At 38.6% G+C, this 20,776-nt stretch overlaps 2 protein-coding genes across 12 annotated transcripts in view; one reads left to right on the top strand and one right to left on the bottom strand.

Annotated features, from left to right (window-relative positions):
* Window positions 1-2,810, bottom strand: part of LOC103720352 (thylakoid lumen 15.0 kDa protein) — a 56,334-nt gene extending 53,524 nt beyond the window's left edge. For 4 of the 10 annotated variants that reach the window (XM_088713379.2, XM_026809714.4, XM_008810014.6 and 1 more), the window contains exon 1: window positions 1,820-2,437. In XM_088713379.2, the coding sequence (XP_088569505.1) occupies window positions 1,820-2,024 (205 nt within the window). In that variant the 5' untranslated portion in view covers window positions 2,025-2,437. Of the gene's footprint in view, window positions 1-1,819 lie in introns of all 10 variants that reach the window. The other 6 variants (XM_088713381.2, XM_088713383.2, XM_088713382.2 and 3 more) reach the window with 3 other exon arrangements.
* A 3,657-nt stretch (window positions 2,811-6,467) lies between these two features.
* On the top strand, window positions 6,468-17,692 carry LOC120105192 (uncharacterized). 2 transcript variants are annotated; one of them, XM_088713453.2, is made up of 6 exons: window positions 6,468-6,577; window positions 7,382-7,458; window positions 8,050-8,384; window positions 12,174-14,235; window positions 15,169-15,375; window positions 17,182-17,692. In XM_088713453.2, exons 3-6 carry the CDS (start codon window positions 8,050-8,052, stop codon window positions 17,494-17,496), a joined length of 2,919 nt encoding a protein of 972 aa, XP_088569579.1. In that variant the 5' UTR covers window positions 6,468-6,577; window positions 7,382-7,458; the 3' UTR covers window positions 17,497-17,692. The 2 variants fall into 2 exon arrangements, with proteins under 2 accessions (XP_088569579.1, XP_038973361.1); XM_039117433.2 differs by lacking the exon at window positions 7,382-7,458 and having other exon boundaries at window positions 6,471-6,577.
* Window positions 17,693-20,776: the final 3,084 nt, after the last annotated feature.

Here is a 20,776-nt window from a genome sequence, read left to right as displayed (position 1 = left end):
TTCTTTTTCTTCTCGCTTCCTCTAATTCATTTCTTCTTCTTCCTCTTTCCTTTTCTTTTTTTCTTTTCTTCATCTTTCCTTTCTTTCTTTCCTCTTTCTTCTTTTCTCCTCACGTGGTTGGGTTTCAGAGTCCCAACCCCGTCCTAGTCCCATTTTCTCACAGGAACGAGAACGAGACAGGACAGTCAGGATGCCTCTCGTCCCGCCAGGAGTTAAAACCTTGATTAAAAGTAGGAAATTGTTTTATAGTTAATGCTAATATGATCATGATGCTAGATAAAAATGTTATGCATAAGAATAGTAATTAAGCATCTATTTCTAAACAGAATCCTTAAGTTCAGACGCATCAATTATAAATAACAACTAGAGCAAGAAGCTTAGTAATTATAATGTCAATGCAGGAGCACATGGACAAGATATAAATCCATTCTAAATGCTGTGCTACAACAGATATGAGTGAAGGATTATGTTTGATGGCCATGGTTCAAAAGTATTCGACACACATGAGTTGCATATTTTCCTTTTAATGGCATGCATTAAATTGGGCAGACTAGCATATTATAAATAAAATCTTTGTCAGTAGAGTTGATTATATAGACAAAATCAAATGGTGGAGATATGCACAAATAGGCATAGATGGGGTACTACATGCAATTGTAAATATTTGATTAGGAGCTTTCTTGGATGCCATCCATCCAATAAGCTAAATAAGATATTCTGGACAGGGCTTCAGTGTCAAAAGTATGCTGAAAAGCTTGAAGCAAAACATAAAGAGATCATGGCAGGCAAGCCAACAGCTAATCCATTTTTCTTAGGGATGAAAAATAACCTTAGCAAAGGAATTAATAGTCCCCGAAAAGTAGTATTAGCTATCGATCTGGCTACCAGATCTCTTTTCCATTTTTTTATAAAAAGGTCCGTACACAATGGGCTATACAATAGGGGGTAGCCCTCCTCCAGACAACCTTAGCCCCAAAACCCTAGTAAAGGCAAGATTTGGCCCCAGACAAGGACTGTCAAACCATCTCAAATTGGGCAATTTGGGACGTACCAAATAGAACCAGCCATAACTGGGATAGTTTGCCTACCCAATTCAGTCCCAGCTGAGAATTAGCCTAAATTGGGCTGAATCATCTGGTTCCACCCAAGTTCAAGCCATTTCAGGCTGTTTTTGACCAAATTGGATAGTTTGATGGTTTATAATTTGAGTAGCGAGTCACGACTCCTCCCAATCCTTCTCCCCCCTTTTTCTAGTCTTCTTTTCCTTTATCCTATCTCCCTCTCTCCAGATCCTGCTCTCCCCTGTACCCTCTCCCCCTCTTTCCTGCTCTCCCCTCTCTCCCAATCATCCTTGCCTCTTGCCAGTCGCGATCCCTTGCTAGGATTAGGGTTCCATTGCCATCATCATTGCCGCTGCCACCACAAATGATAATAATGACGAGGTGCCAAGACAACAATGACGTCAGAGATACATCATCCCCTTCCTTCCTTCCTCACTATAATAAATGCATTTGGGCATTTGGGGGATGGGGCCTTAGGCGACCGTCGCCTAAGGGTTGAGTTGGCCGTGCGTGCAAGGCTATTCTTTCGCAAGCCTTCTTCTCTATAGAGGTAGTCCTGCTACTAGTAAGGAACCTTCTTATAACAGTAAACCATGTGTACAATTTAGACATATAATTTGTTTTAGTGGCATGAAGCTAAAAGATCCAGAGTTTTCCAAGGTCCAAACAACAAGACATAGCAGACACAACAACATCTATGCCTTTACTGAAAAATAAGGGTTAAAAAACCGAAAACTACGGGCAGAGCAGGTGCATACCAGAAAGAGAAATTCCGAGAGCGAAAGTGCCGGCGAGTACGAATTTCAGCGACTTGGACCTAAAATCGTGAGCCCAAGTCTTCAAATCCGGTGGTTTTGGATTCGAAGCGGCGGTTGGAGGGGAAAAAGTTCGTTTGGGGATTTTTGGAGTTGTGGATAGCGCTGCTGGAAAGGGAAGAGGAAAAGGTTGAAGGAGAAACCCCATTTTTTTTATTGATGTTGCTTCTTTAGCTTCTTTCCCCTCTTTATCCTTTAACTCCGTTATATGGCTCTTAAAAAGTATGGGGCTTGCGAACTTTTAGTTCGCATGCGACGGCTTTCGCAGGAAAAGAGACGCAAAAAGGGTGCCCCTCATTCTTTCCACCGGCTCTTCCAGTTTCTGCAACAAACGAGCAGTCCCCCTTCATCCCATTCATGCCCCGTTCTCCTCGGTTACCACCGGCACAGTGGATGGATGTGGTCGATGAGGGTGCCGGCGAGAGGGAGGCGGAGAGGGGAAGAGGGTGGAGACGACGATGTGAGTGCGGCGGAGCCAGACGGGGTAGAACTAGCGGCCTGATCTCGGACTGACGGCGAGGAGGGCGTCGGAACTTGGACAAAAAGGGAGAGCGACAGAGTCGAACATGCTCGAGACGGACACCGGCATCCACGGTGGCGGAGATGAGGAGCAGGAGGAGGTGGAGAGAACGGAGCGGCACAAGACGCTGGGTCGGTGGAGAGGTTGGATGACCCGGGACGTGTTCGATAAGGTCCACATTGTGTGCAACTTCACCGCCGGCGATGGCTACCGGCGAGGGGGAAGAGTGGATCGGGGAGGAGGAGGCAGCCCGGGCGGTCCAGGAGACCGGATGTGTCGGGCGAACGGGGTTCTGTTTTGTTTCAGACAGGTCCGTGAGACACGTGTCTTCTTCATACTGGTTCCTGTCTGTCTGCGAAAGCCGGAACCGGCGAGGATTACAAGTCCCGTGGAGAAGAGGAAGAGGAGAACATCGCCTGCATAAATAATGCTCAAACTTTATACATACGCACACGCACACGTCCAAGAAATGATATCCGAATGATGTGCAGAAAAATAATAAAAGCCAAAATATAATTTAATAATAATAGAAGGACAGCAACAACTTGAAAAAATAAAATAAAAAATATATTTTAAGTAAAATATAATTAATAATTATTGATAATTTCAGTGCCAACAACTCCTAATAAAAAATTCAGCAGAAATAAAAAAATAAATTATTCAACATAACAGTTGAATATTTGTAGAAGAATAAGAAAATGTGTCCTCGTACAGAGACACTTGAATCTTTTTGATTTGATGTAAAAGATTTCAATTCATTCTCTTATAAACTTAAAAAATTATTTTTATTTTAGTTGGAGCATTCATCTTGCAATTGTTTTAACCTATAAAAAAATATAGAAGAAAAAATAGTAATGTGCATAAGATTTAAATAAATAAGTAGAAAACAGTATAGTTAAAATATTTTGTTATATTGACCATACCAGGCAATAAGCTGCAAAAGGGAATGACTTTCTTCAACGGGATTTATTTGAAATATGTCTAACACTGCAAACGGGTTGGGTTGACCCGTAATCCGACCCGACCCAACCCAATTAGACCCGATCCAATCCATTTTAAAGAACCATGGGGCCAAGTTGGGTTCTAAAATTGGACCCCTTCCATTTTCGAGTTTAAGTTTGGATTTTCTGAATTTAGACCTAACCAGACCCAATCCGCTTAAAATTTAAACAATTTTGGATTTCCAACCCTACGACCCAACCCAAATTCGCTAAGCCATTTGGGCCTACGGGCCACAGACGTGCAAGCCTAGCCCCCTAGTGGTGCTTATGGCCTGACGCGAAATCTTAACTCTCTATTCCTAATCGCTGTTCTGAAGTTGACATAGAGCAGAAATGTGGAATAATATAATGATATCGAGCTTCGTGATAGTCTAAAAATGTAGGGTTGCAGTTTTTCATAAAGGTAGGTGGGTTGGGTAGAGATTAGTGCTCGTTAGAAGTATGAATGCGTTCATTGATTACATTTTGCTGGGACAAAATCAAAAGAAAAGAAAACAAAAATATGTATGGAAGAATTTATTTTTTTAAAAAGAAGAGAAAGCAACAAACATAGTAACATGTAGTGGAATTAGTGTTGCAGATCAAATCGACTTTAAAAAAAATAGCAAATGTTATTGATACTGAAAATAGGTGAATGTCCATAAGTTTATTCTATTTGTTTAGCAATGTAGACTTAATCTTTAATGTCATTGGGTTGAGGCTTTGTTTGGTGTTAGCTTCAGTGGTAATGGGGCTTTTGCAAACAGCTTGAGCCTCGTGAGTCTTTGTTCTAAATAAATAATTTCTGGACTCAGTCATGTCAGCTTGTGTTAATAATATCTCAAGCATGTTCTACATATTAAAAATGATAAACATTAACCCATTTTCAAGCAAAACAAATATTTATTCGTTATCTTTATACAACGGTATCTGATTTTTATATCTCTATCAATCTTATTCTGAGAAAGTAATTTTTTTTTAAATACAGTTTATTTGCGGTGTAAGCAAAGTCATTAAAGTATTGGCTTATATTTTTATCTAGATCTGAACCGGACTCAACTCGAACTCGAATTTTTTAGATTAGGGCCGAATTATACATGGACCGAACGCGACTTAAATGACCTGTTGAATCAAAAATTGTAGGCGTGGGCTGATCTAACCCGACCCGATCTTCTGTTGGTTGGGTCTGGGTCCAACATTAGGACCCGAATAAGGAATCAAGTTGCATCGAGGTCACTTAAGAGAAAATTGATACTTAGCAGATAAGCATAGCGGTGTTTTTTTAATTCCCTTTTGGGCCGTGATTGAGAAAGCATTATATTTTAAATATCTGAAAGATGAAAATTATCATTGCTTTTTTTGGAGAAGCTCAAAAATGGAGCTTCTCTCAAAAAGTTATTTTAGCTTTTTAGAAAGGCTAAAATAGTTTTTCAAAAATTTTATCAAACATCTCTATTTTATCTAAAAGTACTTTTGGAGAATTTGAAAATACTTTTTTGCCCTTGAAAATTTCTTCCAAACGGGCCATAATTTGATACGGTTCTTTCTATTGACCAAGATTTGGCCATCATTGAGAAAGCATTATATTTTAAATATCTTAAAGGTGAAAATTATCACTGAGCAATATATTTTAAATTACCTGTTATGATTGACCATTGACTAAATATAACTCTTTTACATGTCTATTATATTTATAAAAAGTATTGCTAGATATATAATTGATTAGAGAGCATTATACGTTCCCAATGCCAGTTGATATAAGGGAAAAAGATTGTATATTTTATAGCTAGGCAAGACTGCTATGTATAATTAGTTTTTGATATGTATAAAATGGTCTTTATGAAGAAAACTTTATGTAAGGAAGAAAATAGTAAGGCAATTCAAATTCAAAACTTTGCTCTATTAAAAAGAGAATCAGAGAAGATTGCTGTTGTCTAAAATGAAACGTTATTGTAGTATAAAAGATTGAAGCTATTAACACTTTTCGTCACATAAATGCAATTTATCCATGGTTGTAAACTTACAATGGCTATCCATAAAGTGTAAAATACTCAGGTCATGTAAATAATAAAAAACATAAAATTCACAGGCATGAATCAGCTATAGTTTGCATAGAAACTCGTTCATGATGGTGGATGGTCCGGATTAATCTTTAAAATTTCTACCAAGAGAGGGCATATAAGTAAATTGATTGAAATAATAGGGTAATTGTGCTGCTCTCTCACACAGTACACCCACCGAGGGGGTGGTTCTATATACACCCCCCCTATTGCTCAGGACACCCCCCAAAAATTAAAAAAAAATTAAATACTCTCTACACCCCCATTTGCTAAGGACACCCCTAAAAAATTAAAAATTCCTAAATTACCCCCCACCCTCCCCACCCCCTCACCTAAATTGCTCTCTACACCCCCCAAACCCCCCCCCCACCCCGCTCTTCCCCTCCAAAACACCTCGCCAACGCCCAAAACCCCCCGTTCCCCCTTCTCCCTCTCGTCGCCGGCATTCTCCCGATCTCCGACCACCTCGCCGGCTTCTCCCGGAACCACCTCGCCGGCTTCTCCCGAAATTTTTTTTTTCACGGTTCGTGCTCCGTTCGGCACTGGATCGCCGAACAAAAGGCTTCTGTTCGGCTGAACAGTGCCGGACAGAAGCCTTCTGTTCGGCACTGTGCAGCGGAACAGATCTGTTCGGCTGCACAGTGCCGAACAGAAGGCTTCTGTCCGGCACTGTTCAGCCGAACAGAAGCCTTTTGTTCGGCGATCCAGTGCCGAACGGAGCACGAACCGTGAAAAAAAAAATTTCGGGAGAAGCCGGCGAGGTGGTTCCGGGAGAAGCCGGCGAGGTGGTCGGAGATCGGGAGAATGCCGGCGACGAGAGGGAGAAGGGGGAACGGGGGAGGAGGGGTTTAAGGGGGGTTTGAGGGGTGTTTTTTTTTTTTCTTTTCAAAACGAAACGGAGGAGGAGGAGGGGGGTGTATGAGAAAATTTCAAGGGCAATATGGTAATTACACTAAAGGTTAGTTTGGATATTTTCTTTTTGGTTTTTGGGGGGTGTCCTGAGCAATAGGGGGGGTGTATATAGAACTACCCCCACCGAGGCGGTCTTCTGGCCCTCACTTTTTTTCAAATCTCTCTCGGGAAAATTTTTTCTCCGTCGTCGCAAAAGCCGAGAGAAAACAGCCGATATTTTCTAGCGAAGGTAGATTCCTTGCAATTAAAGATTTTTATTGAAAATTCCTTGAATTTTAGAATTCAATAATTCCCCAAAGCCCCCAAGAATTTGAAGAGCAGCTTCACTGTAACTTTTTTTTTTGCTTGCCTTTCTCTGCTAGCTTCCATATCCAAACCCAAATTTCCGACATCGTAGAGTAGTTAGAGGGAATTGAATGGTTGTTATCTGGGTAACATTCACAGTTAATTTTGTTATTTTTTTAAATTTAGTTTCTTGTTTCTACTTGCTGTTTCTAAATGGGAAGATAGTAATTCTTGATGTTTTGCGAAAATTTCGGCTTTTCTTTATGTTGGTTTTGCTGCGTTGATTCGTCTTCCATTATTTTGGGTTTACGAATGCCAAATTTTCAGGGTTTTTTCGGTTGCTGTTTTCCATTTTCTTGTCTTAGCAAAAAATTGGGATGCTTTGGTTGTTAATTTTATGTTACAGAAATCTTTCCTAAAGTAGAAGATTAGGGTTTGTAGCCAGTGAGAACTGCTTTCCTTCAAATTTCATGAATTTGGTTTCACTTTGTAGAGGATGCTGTCTCTGAATGAGGATCGGTAAATGTCGATTTGGTTATTAACGATGCCAATTGCTTAAAGGAATAAAATTTCCTGCTTTTCTTTTTGATAGGAATTTCTTGCTAGTTTTTGTTCTGCATGTAATGATTGCAAACGATATTTGTGCGGATGTCAGATTCTCCTTGTTTCCTCTAGTAGATAAAATGTTGGCTGAGATCCCCCCCTCTCTCATTTCCGCTTATCTCTCTGTTGCATTATTCTTTTGCAGTTCAAATTTGAAGCAGGTAGATGAGAACCTCGTTCGATTTTTAGCTCTTTCTTTAGTTTTGTTCTGGATAAAGATAGGCAAGTACTTGGATACCTCAACTCAGCTTTATATTTTAGTCATGTCTTGAAGATTTGCTTGCTTTATTTTGGTTTGAGATTTCTGAGCATGTTCATTCTCTGAACAATCTATTTGAGTATTTCTGTGACCTAAGTTTTATTGTTCACTTGTATGATTTGCATTTACTTCTTTTATGCATCATGCTCGTCCTTTTCATCTCTGTTCAGGAATTATTCTTTTTTAGTGATTTTATACACTATCAAGATAGTTCTGTTGCCATTCTGCAATTTTTATGTGACCTCATGTCTGATTTAGGTTAAGGGTTCTTTGGAAGGCCTACATCTTGGAACTTAAGCCGATACTGAATGCTTAAGAGAGGTTTTCTTGCTTTTGAGCCGAATATCTTATTTGAATATGCTTGTAGGGTTTTTGAAGCTTTTTATACTCATTACGTTCTTTCCTGAGGTTATTCAATGTATGGTAAAGCTTATTCTTTTTGGATTAAGGCTATTAAGAGCCTCCAGATTGGGCAAAGCTTGACGATAAGGTTTTACTAAGGCTGCAAAGATGATTTACATCTCTGATGAGAAGACTTGTATAATGCTTTACAGATGAGGAGGTTCTTTTCCTTAGGATCTTCGATATCCAGCACTGGGAATAGCAATACAACTCCAGCACCTAGAAACAAGAAGAAGGGTGCCAATCCTGCAGGTGAAAAGGTCCATGATGGCTCTCGGAATCCCAAGGGTTCAGTTCTCAAATCGCGAAACCACTACCCACAAAGTGAAGACTCATCCAATTCACATCTCAGAAGGAGCCTTTCATTTTCCTCTCCATCCACTTACAGTGGTTTGGAGGAAGAGAATTTGAATTTTTCAAGTGACATCAATAGATTACCATCCAGCTATGGCAACAGACTACATGATGCAGGCGAATGCCCTATCCAGTAAGTGCTCACAATCTGCAGATCTGTTCAATGATGTTCATCCTGTGATGCTCTAATTTTGCTTAAAGTTCTTTACCCTCCCTTTTATAGATCTTCTAGGTTGTACTGCAGTGATAGCCTACTTCTGAAAGGCCTTTCCATGCTTTTACCAGATTTTTTCTTTCATCTTCATTGCAGTATTTTTTTTCATTAATTGGTTTTTTTCCCAATAATTAGTTAAAACATAAATCTTGTGTTTAGTTTCATTTTAACAATTGGAATCGCATTAAGTGGATCTCTCCAATATAAGCAGTTGTATCAGCTGATGAGTTGGGCTACTAAGATAAATTAATGTTTTCCTTTTAATTTTGTTTAAATAAACTCTTATAGCAAAAAAAAATCAGCAAATTTATATGTTCATCTTTTAAATCTTCTATTGCATATATACTTCAATCAGCTTGCTACCTGATCTCTGCTTTCTTCTAGAACTACATTTTGTTTAGATACATAATAGAGTAGAGAAAAAAAGAAGAGAAAGGAGAGAAGGAAAGAGGAAAGAAAAAAAATGAGCAAGAAATTCTCTTCTCCTGTTTTTTGGATGTAAAAGGAATTGAAGACAAGAAACTTGGACTTGGGAAAAAGTAGAAAATACATATGGGGCAATTCCTTTCCCTTTCTCTTCAAATCTCTTCACTTTAAAATAGATCAGAAATGACTGTTTCTCTTTAAAACATATGAGGAATCTCTTTTCTGTTTCTCTTATATTCTCTCGCTATACCCAAATGAGAGATCTTGAGTTTTGCTCCATGGTTTTTCTTTTTTTCTTTTCTTAGATTTCAATCCAAACAGAGTGCAGATGTGCATCTCTTTCTCTCTCTCTCTCTACACTTAGCATCTTGGAACTAAGGAGCTAGTTTAACCACTGAAGTTCTGGTAGACATCTCTATGCATCCATGTACAACTAACTTAGCTCACTTCATCTAAAATATTGAGATTAAGCTTATATTGTTTTTCTTTATGCAATTCATGTATAGTGTCCTGTTAATCTGTTGAGAAGTGATCCTGCATCGAAAGTTCCATGTAGTAACTCAACAAGAAGGCATATCAACATTGCCATGCATCCACACTATAGATGCGCACAACTAGCACATTGACAGAAGTTTTTTCATGCTGCTTGCATTGTTTCTGATCAATAAGTTAAACTCCTCCATTAGTAATTAGATAAGTGTTAATTCCTTAACTTAGAGGTGGTTGAGTCGTTATGCTTTCAGTCTTAAACTTACATGCTTTTCTTATTCTTCTGGATTCTTTCCTGATATCAAAGAGATTGTTTCCTTTCATGGTCAGTCTGAGCCCCTCCAACAGTCTGGCACTATTCAAATTTCATAGTAGTTCATGAATTAATAGAACTGAGCAAATGTTTAAATCTCAGTACCGGTTCCTCTCTCAGTTTCTCCTGGGATGGTATGAAACCGTGGCAGGAATGAAAAAGTTATTAACAACAGGAATAAAAATGAAGAAAACAAATGCATCGCGATCTGTCCCAATATGTCTTAAGTGTCGAGATGCTACCAGGATGGTCGGGATAGATCATGTTGGTCGGGGATTCTCAGTTCAATGGAGAACCAGTGTCTCCCACCTGTCCAGAGTGCTGTTTTCTTCCTGGAATGGCGTGGTACCAGTGAGAAATGCCAGTACTGTTGAGATATCAGACATGAATCCTTCGAACTGAGCTTCAATGAAGTTGCAGGAAGATATTGAGCTATTGCAAGAATAACCCATCTGATTCAACTTGAAAAGTGTTGATAATTATCAACTTGCATATTGGATGCATTTTCTGATTTTCATTTGTCATTTCATATTGGCACATTCCTTCAATATTCTCATTTCCCATATCATTAGACTTGCTTTTAAAAACTACAACATATGTTCAGTTCTATATACAACATGCCAAGCTAATTTGCAATATCTGTGAGTGCTGCTTCATTTTTTTCCTTGCAGAACTGGCTTGTTTTCTCTATTTTTATGTATGAATGAGCTGTTTGCATGCCAATGCACAATACGGATTGTAGGGGCAGCAATGCATCCATCCATCCATCCATCTATCGATCTATCTATTTCTATATGTATCTTGGTACAGTTATAATACGGGTTGTGAAATTGAGGACTTCAGACCCACTGCAGAATTCGATGTTGGGAGTTTAAACATCCATATTTAAGCCATTGGATTTGATCTATTAAGGCTGAAGTGCTAGTATAGAAAAATTTACATGTTTTGACACCCCCCCCCCCCCCCCCCCCCCCGCGTCTATGCATCAAGTCCTTCCAAAATCAATACACAGTATTGTGCTACTAAAATTATATAAAAGAAAGGTCTTTATGTGTAACCAAGAGGCCTCCAAAACATGTAATTTTTTATGCGTAGGCGTTTTAGGACTTGTAGAACACATTCAATGGTTTATATTTGCATTTTTCAACCCCCAACATTGAAATTCTAGTGATTGTGACCATCTTTACACTCTATGTGTGTTATAACTGTACCATCCATTTTATTATATTATAAAAAAGAAACTATTATGTAGCCTTAAAATTACTCCATTGATAAATAAATAAGTTTTTGCATTGCAATGTCAACTTCTATCTGGAGACTAGTATTTTCAGCCAGAGAAAAAAAAATATATGGAAAATTGAACACATGTTAGTTTTGAACTTCTCAAGTCACTTTTAGCCAATGCTATTAGATGTACGAATCCTGAAAATTCTACTTCATTGATTATCATATCAGCAAGTTTCTATGGGCCCTCTTGCCATATTTTATGCATCCAATGGAAAATAGAATGAATATGTTTGAACAGCTATAAGACATGCGTCCTTGACCTTTCATTTTAACTAATTTTAATTGGATTTTAGTATTTTGGAAAAAAACAAGTCCATTTTAAAGTAATAAGTTATGGCAGGTTGTTAAATTAGAGCTCCCAAAATTGTGTGAGGTACAGAAGTTTGAGATGATGAATATGCAACTGAGGAAGAGGGAAATTGTACAATTCAGTGTTCATTAGTGAAATTCTTTAGCTTCTGTTCTGTGTTTTCATTTTCTAGATTCCTTAGTAATCATCATGGATTCATTTAAGTATTACTAGTGATAGGCTGGTAAGACTCTTACTTTATGATACTAATTGCTATAATTTTTTAAATACGACATGCATTTTTCTGTTTCATTGTTTGCTTCTGCATGAACATTTCACCATTTTATCTCCATTGATGTCTCTGCTCACCATTTATGATCTTCATTTATGAATCCTTTCTTTCTTTAATGACTCTGTGCATAAATGATATGCTCTAGAGCTCTACATGGGTAAAATAGGTGCAATCCTAAGTGCGGTTTTGCACTCAAAGGTGTTTAGCTTATATGTGTGGATTTGTGCTCCAATGAGATGTGAATACACTCCAGCGAATTTCAGTAGCTAATCTTGTACATCGTTTGCCAATTTAGTAAGTGCATTTGTTCAGCTGTCATGATAGTGAAGATTGCTCTGAGCAAGCCTCTTCTTACAGCTAGCTCCTTAAAGTTATGCTGGTTTTGGCTGTACAAACTCATTAACCTATGGTCCTTAGTCTATACTTATATTTCAGTAAGATGTTATCTTCTACACAAGCAGTTTCCTCCACATTACTGTTTTTTAATCAATATGAAATACCACTTCTGTTAGCAGCTTTGCTTGCTTAGTGTTTTTTCCTGACATGTCTCAACTGTTCAACTTATCTTTGTCAAAAGTGAATCAGACTACTTTTAATTTTGATTCCTTGTAGCTGCCATACATTGACCCCAGAAAGGTATAGGAGAAGAAAAGAAGGCGACCAGTCTGTGATTCAAAAGTCAAATGAAGTTGAAGATTTTGACTCTCCAGGTTTAAAATGTGATCACTGTTCATCAGGAAATTCATCTTACAGTTCTATTCCATTAAGATCCAGGGCTACCTGCCTAATAGATACTTCAAATAAGGGAAACATCCTAGACCTTTACATTGATGGAGAGCATCAGGTAGTCAAACCCCACAAAGACTATCATAAGAACTCCTCAGATATTGGAGATGATGGTAGCTTACAAGAGAAAACTGCATTTCCAAGTTCAGGAAGGCCACCACAAGCTCAGTCTACAGCACCATCTTCACCAACTTGTAAGAAAGAGAACCTTAGGAGCTTCTCATTTAGGGAGGCAAAAAGTATCCATCATCACCATTCTGCTCGAGCTTGGACAGCAGATTATCTCAGGCTAGCATCCCTTCAAGGATACACAGGAAGATATGGTGAGAAGCCCTCTCATGCATTTCCTGGAAAATCTTTGAAATCACAAGATTATGACTCTGAAACCACGACCACAATAGAAGATGTTTATGAGGATTCATCGGATGCACAGCCATCTTTGAATTTACATGATGTTCCCAAAGCACATTCTTTTGAGCTTACTTCATCCTCTGAGAATACAAATGACCATTGCCTGGATAAAATAATGGGTATTCAAAGAAATGTTTCTTTTCCTGTAAATGGACCTTTAGGCATTCAGCTTGGTGAGTTGATGAGTTCTGGGCTACACGAACAGGACACAGATGAAGAATTATTTATGAAGCTTAAAGAGGTAGAAGAGAAGAGTATGCTTCTGTCGGAAGAAAATCTTGAGTTGGAGAAGCTTAGGGATCAAAATTTAAGCTTAACAACATTGCAACAGATGATTCAGAACATCAGAGAAGATAGGAAATACCTGGCACTCGAACTCTCTTCACAAATTAAGTGCCGACTTGCAGAGAGGTTTTGTGCTAAAGAGCAGCTGAAAAAATCAAGGGTAGACTTAGATACCCGAATGAGGAGGCTGGAAAAGGAGAAGCATGAACTGCAGTCGACTTTGGAGAAAGAGTTGGACAGAAGGACAAATGACTGGTCATTGAAACTTGGGAAGTTTCAGACTGAAGAGCAGAGGCTACGTGAACGGGTAAGAGAACTGGCAGAGCAGAATGTCTCTCTTCAAAGAGAAGTATGTTCACTTAAAGCAAATGGAGAGGAGACTCAAAGTAGGATAATGAACTCAGAAATGCATTTGAGGGATCTTACAGCTTGTCTAGAAGAAGCAAAAACAGAAAACCACAGTCTCCATGAATCCCTATCAAAGTTGCAAGATTGCTTTAATGGGGTAGAAGAGGACCGTGATAATCTTCAAAGAAGCTACAAGGAGAAAGAGAAGGAAAATAAGGAGTTGCAGAAAGTGGTTGTGAAACTGCAGAGGATATGCAGTGAACAAGAGAAGTCCATTAGTGGATTGAGACAGGGATACAGCGATGAAATTGGTAAGACATCAATGGAGGGAAGTGGAAGTGTCAGTAGGTTGCAAATGGAGCAACTAAGACTTACTGGCGTGGAACAAATGCTGAGGAGGGAGATTGAGTCTTGCAGGCTTGAGCTGGAGTGCCTTAGGCATGAGAACATGTCCCTCTTGGACCGTTTGCAAGGCACTGGAAGTGGATATGGGTTCTTAACAGGGAAGCTTGATCAGCCGCTTCATGCCCGAGTAGAATGCTTGCAGACTCAAGGATTGTCATTACTTGATGACAACAGTCAACTCTGTGGTGTCCTATTAGAATATATAAAACGGAAGCAGTATGAGCATAATCAAGAAGCTAGCAGTGACTTAGGTGGTTATGCAATTCTTGAACACACTTTGAAGCACCAGAGTTTAAAGAGAGGAATTGACAATTTCAGAAGAAGTTTGCAGACAACGTTGGCAATATTGAATGAGAAGTCCAGTATAGAAGCATTGGAACAACAGTTGCAGACAACAAAAGATTGTAGGCTAAGGCAATTAAAGGTTCAGGAATCAGAGGTAATATCTACTTATTTAATTGTTTAAAAAGGGATATAAGTTAATTTCAATATCTGATCTTTGTATTTACATCCCATATATGATACTACATCGAGGCCATAGACATTCCTACATGACATGGATTGGAGATGGCTTTGAATTTGGAAACCATTGGGAAATCTGCATGGCTATTTCTGGGGTAATGAGACAAAAGTACATTAGAGAAGCATATATAGATTTCTAGTTATTAAGAGGTCCTTATTTTCGTCTTCTTTTACTTGTTCTCCTTCTAGAACTAAATCATGCATTAGGTGCTTATTTTGAAGGTAAAATGCTTCTATTAGAAGTCATAATTTGAAAAAAAATTTATATAGAAACAACATAAACATAGTTAAAAAACCTTATCCATGAAATGGAGATGCCTTTTTAGATCCTCCCCTTATTTATCCCTGTCAATAGACACATAGTTAAAAACCCTTATGTTATAAAATTGAGTTGCCTTTTTAGATCCTCCCCTTATTTGTCCCTGTCTAAGTTTGTAGCTTCATGAAAATGCATGATATATGAACACATATGCATTTATCATGTCCGATGCATGTGCCATTCCACAAAAAGACGGAAAAAGAAAAAGAGAGAGATGGGAGGAAACAAAAGGCAAAAGGTAGGGGAGGAACATAAAGGTGAGATGTGCGGGTAGTCACGCTTTCCTTGGAAAATTCAGAGAGAGCAGGAATTGTTTGGAAGATCGTGATTATGGGAAAAAAATGATAAGTGTCCTGTTACATAAGATGAAATGTGTAAATTTAGGAGCCTCTTTACAATCAACCAAGAAAGTTCTCTATATAAAGAACTTTCATAGATTATTGTAAAAGAGGTTCATAAATATACACGTTTCATCTGCTTTATTAGGCTTGTTTTCTTCACTGACATTATTTTTGTATGCTACCTGTTTAGGGAGATATGGAACTCAAATTGAGGACAGAAGCTATGCTAACTAGAGTATTAAGAGAGAAGTTGTGCTCTAGGGAATTGGAATTTGAGCAAGTACAAGCAGACTTAGCATCTTCAATAAGGGCCCGTGATATCCTGCAAACCGAGATTCAGAGGCAGCAGGATGAACTTTCTTGTCTCACCCACAAGATGAAGAATATGGAGCATCAGGTGAACATAAAATTTAAGCACTGTCCAATAAGTAAATTCTGTGAAGTACTATGTTTTAGTTAATCCAAATATTCGATGTATGAGAATACTTCCGTGTCTCTACAACGGGAGATACACTCTATGTTATTGTGGTAAAATTGATATTTGTATATCTAATTGTTATGTTCTGTAATGAAGTATCAACACAAATAGGTGCTGGTTCTTATGCATAAATGTCATTCAATTTAGGCAGTGTCTGCTGTGTACATGTATCCCTATAACTGTCGGGATGTAAAAAAAAAAAAAAACATGTGAACATGAAGATTGTGCTTGAGGTGCTTGTGTGCAGTTGTATTCATGCCAATGAACCAAACCTGAAGAACTAGTGTTTGTAACGACACCTACTTTTGGTTCTCTATTACTATTCAATTTCATAGTAGATACCATTCTATCATTGTCCAGCTGCTTGTCCACATTATGCCTATGTAAACACTGAAGCAGCCGGTTCAAAGTATACTATGCTAGTCTTTTATGTAAGAAAAAATGCTTAAAATCCAGATCTCCAGTGTTATATTGGAATAAAAGGGTTGTCCTCATACTATTCTAGATCTGTGAAGTCCAGATCTAAGATGCAGGCAAACATCATTCAAAGTTTATTCACATTAGTAATCTATTTCAAAGAATTTGTTACCATAAAGTCTTAGTCAGTTAAATAATACAAAAAATAGCAGAACAATTTTTTCCTGTTATCTATTTTTTTTCGGAACTTCATGTTCAAACCACATGCATGGCGTATTGCTATTAACTTGTAATTTAGTTCTTAATTTCTTGTTCTCATAATTATATCTGAGTTGTTATACTTTCTCCACTCTAGTACTAAGTGTTTTATTTTTGAAAAGGGCAATTGTTAGTTATCAGCTTATTCTGTTCTTCCATGAGTAGTACTTGTTACAAATTAGAATTATAATTCAACTCTGTTATTTGCAAAAATATTGTCATTTAATTCTTTTCTGTTTGTTTATATCAACTGACTGTCTTGATAGCTAGAGTGCCTAATATTGTTAAGGGGACAGGGCATGCATGTGCTTCCTAATTGCTTCTAAGATAAGGATTCTTTGCATGGGGAAAGTTGATGGAACATCCTAAATGATGATTCTTTCCTCATATATAAGCGAAAATATGCTGGAATTCCCTTTGTCTCAATAGATATTTTGTTTGATTGGCAACCAGCTATTGGGTATCTGTGTTCATGCCTTTCTGCTTATCTTGCATACTTGCTCTTTTTTCTTTTTTCTCATGACTCTGCCATCTTTTATATTGAATAATTCAGATTTCCATTGCTTGCCATAAGAAATGTCTAGAATGCCTAGAGGATCCATATGCCTATAGTCTAGCGAGCAACAGTTAATTAGCCATAGCAAGAGCGCATCTATTGGAAAACGAGGTATAGATGCCAATCCCAATGCCCAGTAATGTGCAAGTTAAGATGATCCCTTTTTTATTTCAATATGAATATAAAGCTTTGGACTCAATGCAAAAAGAGATTATCTTTAACTACCAATGATCTGAGCTCTATTGGATTGAACTGGTAAATTCTAGGCTTTGAATGTTATTATCTGCCAGCAAAACATTTCTACAATATTCTGGCAAACACCAGTCATCATGTAGCTGGTGACCGGGGTTCTCATTTGGTGTTTTTTGAACACTGAATAAAGGTGGATATAGGTGCATTGGTTGCTAATTAGTAACTAACTTTATTTTATATCCTGTTAGTACTTTGTGTTTGGGATCTAGCTAATGATAGAAGTGTTGGTGATGATAAAGCAGATAGTGAAAAAGGATGAGATCATCAACCAGCTCCAGCAAAACCTTCAAGACCCCATGAAGGAACTAGCAATTCTCCAGGGTATACTTACAAAGGTCTCTGAGGAGAGAGATCAAAAGAGGGAGGAAGTGAAGCAGTTGAGAAAGAGTAACATGCTGATAAATGATGAAGTTAAAACTCTCAGGAAGAAGGTTGAAACCCTCAATGAAGACATACTACTTAAGGAGGGGCAGCTCTCTATACTGAAAAACAGCTTGGACAGGCCATTTGACATCATCAACAGTTTTAATCTGAGGAAAGAATTTTCCCTTGAATGAGCTAGTAATTGTATTGTTAATCTTTTATGATTTTGATCTTCTATCCTTTTATAATGTCTCTCTTTTTGTATCTCAAATGAGGTGAAGGCTCCGATTATTTTTCCTGATTTTCTTTTTTCGTGTACTACTCAACTTGTTCTTTGTTCATTCTCTGTAATGGGTTTAAAGTAAGTTTCAGGAGGCATTTGTCTGAGAAGATACTCCCTTCCTCTCTGTTTGCTCTCTCTCTCTCTCTCTCTCTCTCTCTCTCTCTCTCTCACATACACAAAACATTTGCATTTCTTTAGCTTATCATACTGACAGGTGCTATAAGACTATAAGAGTTGCATTTGATCAATATCATGAGGTTGAAATGCACTTAATAAGATAGGGCTTCTAAAAGACAATTGTTTGGACAAGTTAATTGGCAAAAACTTTAGATGAGGTTTCCAACTGCTTGAGTTGGCAAAGTTTCTTGGTGTGGATATAATAGGGAACCTGAGGTCGTTGCCACTTTCATCCAATGTTTGGCTGGGCTTCAACCTTTCCTACTTCTCAGAAAAAGACAAAGTTCATCACTCTAAGGTATATTTGGAACATTTTGATAAAATTATCCAATTGTACTGCATTTGTAATAAATGGGAAAATAAAAGGCTCATTTAGTTGCCTTTCCTTCCTTGTCACCAAAATATGATCTTCAATATCCGATTGTACTCCTCTGTTTATTGTCTATGATATATTGCTTTTTACCTTGTGCTATCTTCGCTTGCTTTTTCAATAACTTCCAGTACCACTCAAGGAAAAGATTCGAACGAGGTTCATGGTGAATAATTTTTAGTTTTGGAGTGATTTGATGGTTGGATAATTAACTTTATATTGCTGCACTTTTTCAAAAATTTTATAATGCTACATAGTTTGATCAAGCTGAGAAAAGCTCCCTAGACATCATGATCCTATTTAAATAACATGCAGTTTGGGGCTATAGAAATTGTGAAAGCGCCTAAACTATTATATGAATATCCAGATGAAGAGAACCATGCATAAAACTTCAAATCAAAAGATCACCAAACCAGTCAGTATTAAAGAGTGATAGACACTGTGCTCCAAGACATGATAACTTTTTTTCTCTACGAGGGAAATGGGTTGGTTCCTGATTGGCTCCACCATGAAGCATCATGGCTCCATCTCATAAAGTTGCAAGTTAGGTTCCCATACATAAATAGATTTGTTGTAATCTCCTGCCAATGAAACTCGCTATTATGCATTACATTGTGTAGATAACCTCTTTGGTTCTTTGCCATATTTCATTTTAATCATGATGTTTCATGGAAATAAACTAGTTCTATTCTAGATACTGATTCAAGCTTGCATCTGCAGGCTATATATGTTTCAGTGTTGTTCAACCAGTTTCTGTCAGCTTTTTGAAGAAATGTTATTGAAGGATAGCCGATTGCTCTATATCCTATCTAGTATCCGATCTGTATCCTATCTAATTTTAGCCTTATTCTATGTTCATGCTTTTGTATTCTTTTACATACGATGACTGCATACTGGTTGTCAGGTAGGATGTTACTGGGATATAAAATTTGCTTGCTTCCATGCACAGAAAGTTGTCAGGTTATGTGTAATTAAACAAGTACTATATTACTTAGTTCCTAGTTCCTCAGCAGTTTTTGATATATGATTAAATAGGGGATGATTCAACGGCCCGACGTTGCTAATTATTCACGATCGCTTTAGTTTTCACACCGGTCTTCCACAACTGCCTTTTACAGCATTAGTACAAGCATCTTCTTCATCTCACCAATCTGCGCAACTCCGATGTAATGTCTTTGATATTACTCCTACATTTCCTAATAGAATCTTTTCATTTTTCTGTTTTCTGTTTTTTTTTTTTTTCCTGTGGTACCATTGACTGCAAAAAGCCCTTTGTTTGGGTGGTGGAAGCTATCTTATCAGAGTGGTGCTGTCGTACATACATCCATACATACATAGATACATATATCTGCGTGTTACATTTGTGTGTGTATATAACTTGATTGAAATATGTGGATAGTTTTCTGTGTTTAGATTGCCAGATAACTATCAGGAAGCTTGAGGTGTGGACTTGGGTGGAAGCATTATGAAATGGTTTTATTTTGGTTGTCGTGTTCTCAATTCGAGATTGCGAGTTAGAAGCCGCGGCAACCATTGTATATTTATAAAAAAATTTTCTCACAAGTATGCAAGATATCTCAATATGATATCATAAATAAATAGCAGAATAAACCTAAATAATTAACATTCAAATTTTAATTTAAATAATAAAATAAAAAATTGAATGTTTCATAAAATCAATAATATTTTAAAATTTTACATCAGTTCTAATAAAATCTAGGCAAAATAAAGATTCACAAAAAAAGCCCAGCGGGCCGACGCCCAGCGGACCAAACCCAAGTTCTTTCAAAAAGCCCAGCGACATCCCAAAGGGGCGAATGATCGAGTGTGCGTCATCGGCTTCGTGCCGGCCCTTGCTCCCGGAAGCATTTGGTCCGGCAACATCCCGCCCGATGCGAAGGGGGGAAGGGGACCACCGGCGAAGCCGCAGCTCGCCTCCACCTTTGGCGTTAACAGGTGTCCGCCGGACTGGACATGGAAGGCAGCTGTGGACACCCAAGGAGCCGTGGAGGGGTGTGTATCGGGCAGCGCTGGCAGCGGCAGGGTGGCGGAAGAGGACTGCGACGAGGCAGAACTCCGGCGAGTTAGACGAATCCATGGCTGGCCAGGGGAGGTCGACAACGCTGGGTGAAGGAAATGAAGAACCAGGAGTGGGAGAAGGGGATGGTCTTGTTGGGGGTCCGGTGGGCAAGGCGTGCCGGCTGGCACGCTCTAACAGTGATGGAGCTGGGGGAGGGCCTGGGGAGGTAGATGAGGTCCGGCGGCTACTTCTCTTCCCTTCACCGGCTACAGGAACAAATGAGCTTCCCGATCCTGTAGCGTGCCATTTGGCACGGGTAACAGTGAAGGGAGATATTTCTATGGAAGGCACGGTGCAGAGAGGTGAGTCTAGTTGCAGTGACAGGAAGAAGAATGGTAGAGGGCAGCGGGGGGAAGCTGGGTGCTGTGAGGAAGGACCTGTAGACATGGCGTGCCATTTGGCACATGTCAACAGTGAAGGAAGGCACCTTCAGCTGCTACTCCATATGATGAATTCAGTGGGAGCGAATCACAATGGTGTGGTGAGTGAAGGGGGGAGGAATGTGGAGGAAGCTTGTGGTAATGAGTCCGGGGGAGTGGGCCATGCCACATCATCGAGTGCATT

Source organism: Phoenix dactylifera, chromosome 17, assembly GCF_051530095.1.
Source record: "Phoenix dactylifera cultivar Ajwa chromosome 17, Ajwa_hap1_PhDact_Kaust_v1.1, whole genome shotgun sequence".
In the NCBI taxonomy this organism is placed as follows: domain Eukaryota; kingdom Viridiplantae; phylum Streptophyta; class Magnoliopsida; order Arecales; family Arecaceae; genus Phoenix; species Phoenix dactylifera.
The sequence above is the reverse complement of the archived record's forward strand: the minus strand, read 5'-3'. Positions and strand labels throughout refer to the sequence as shown.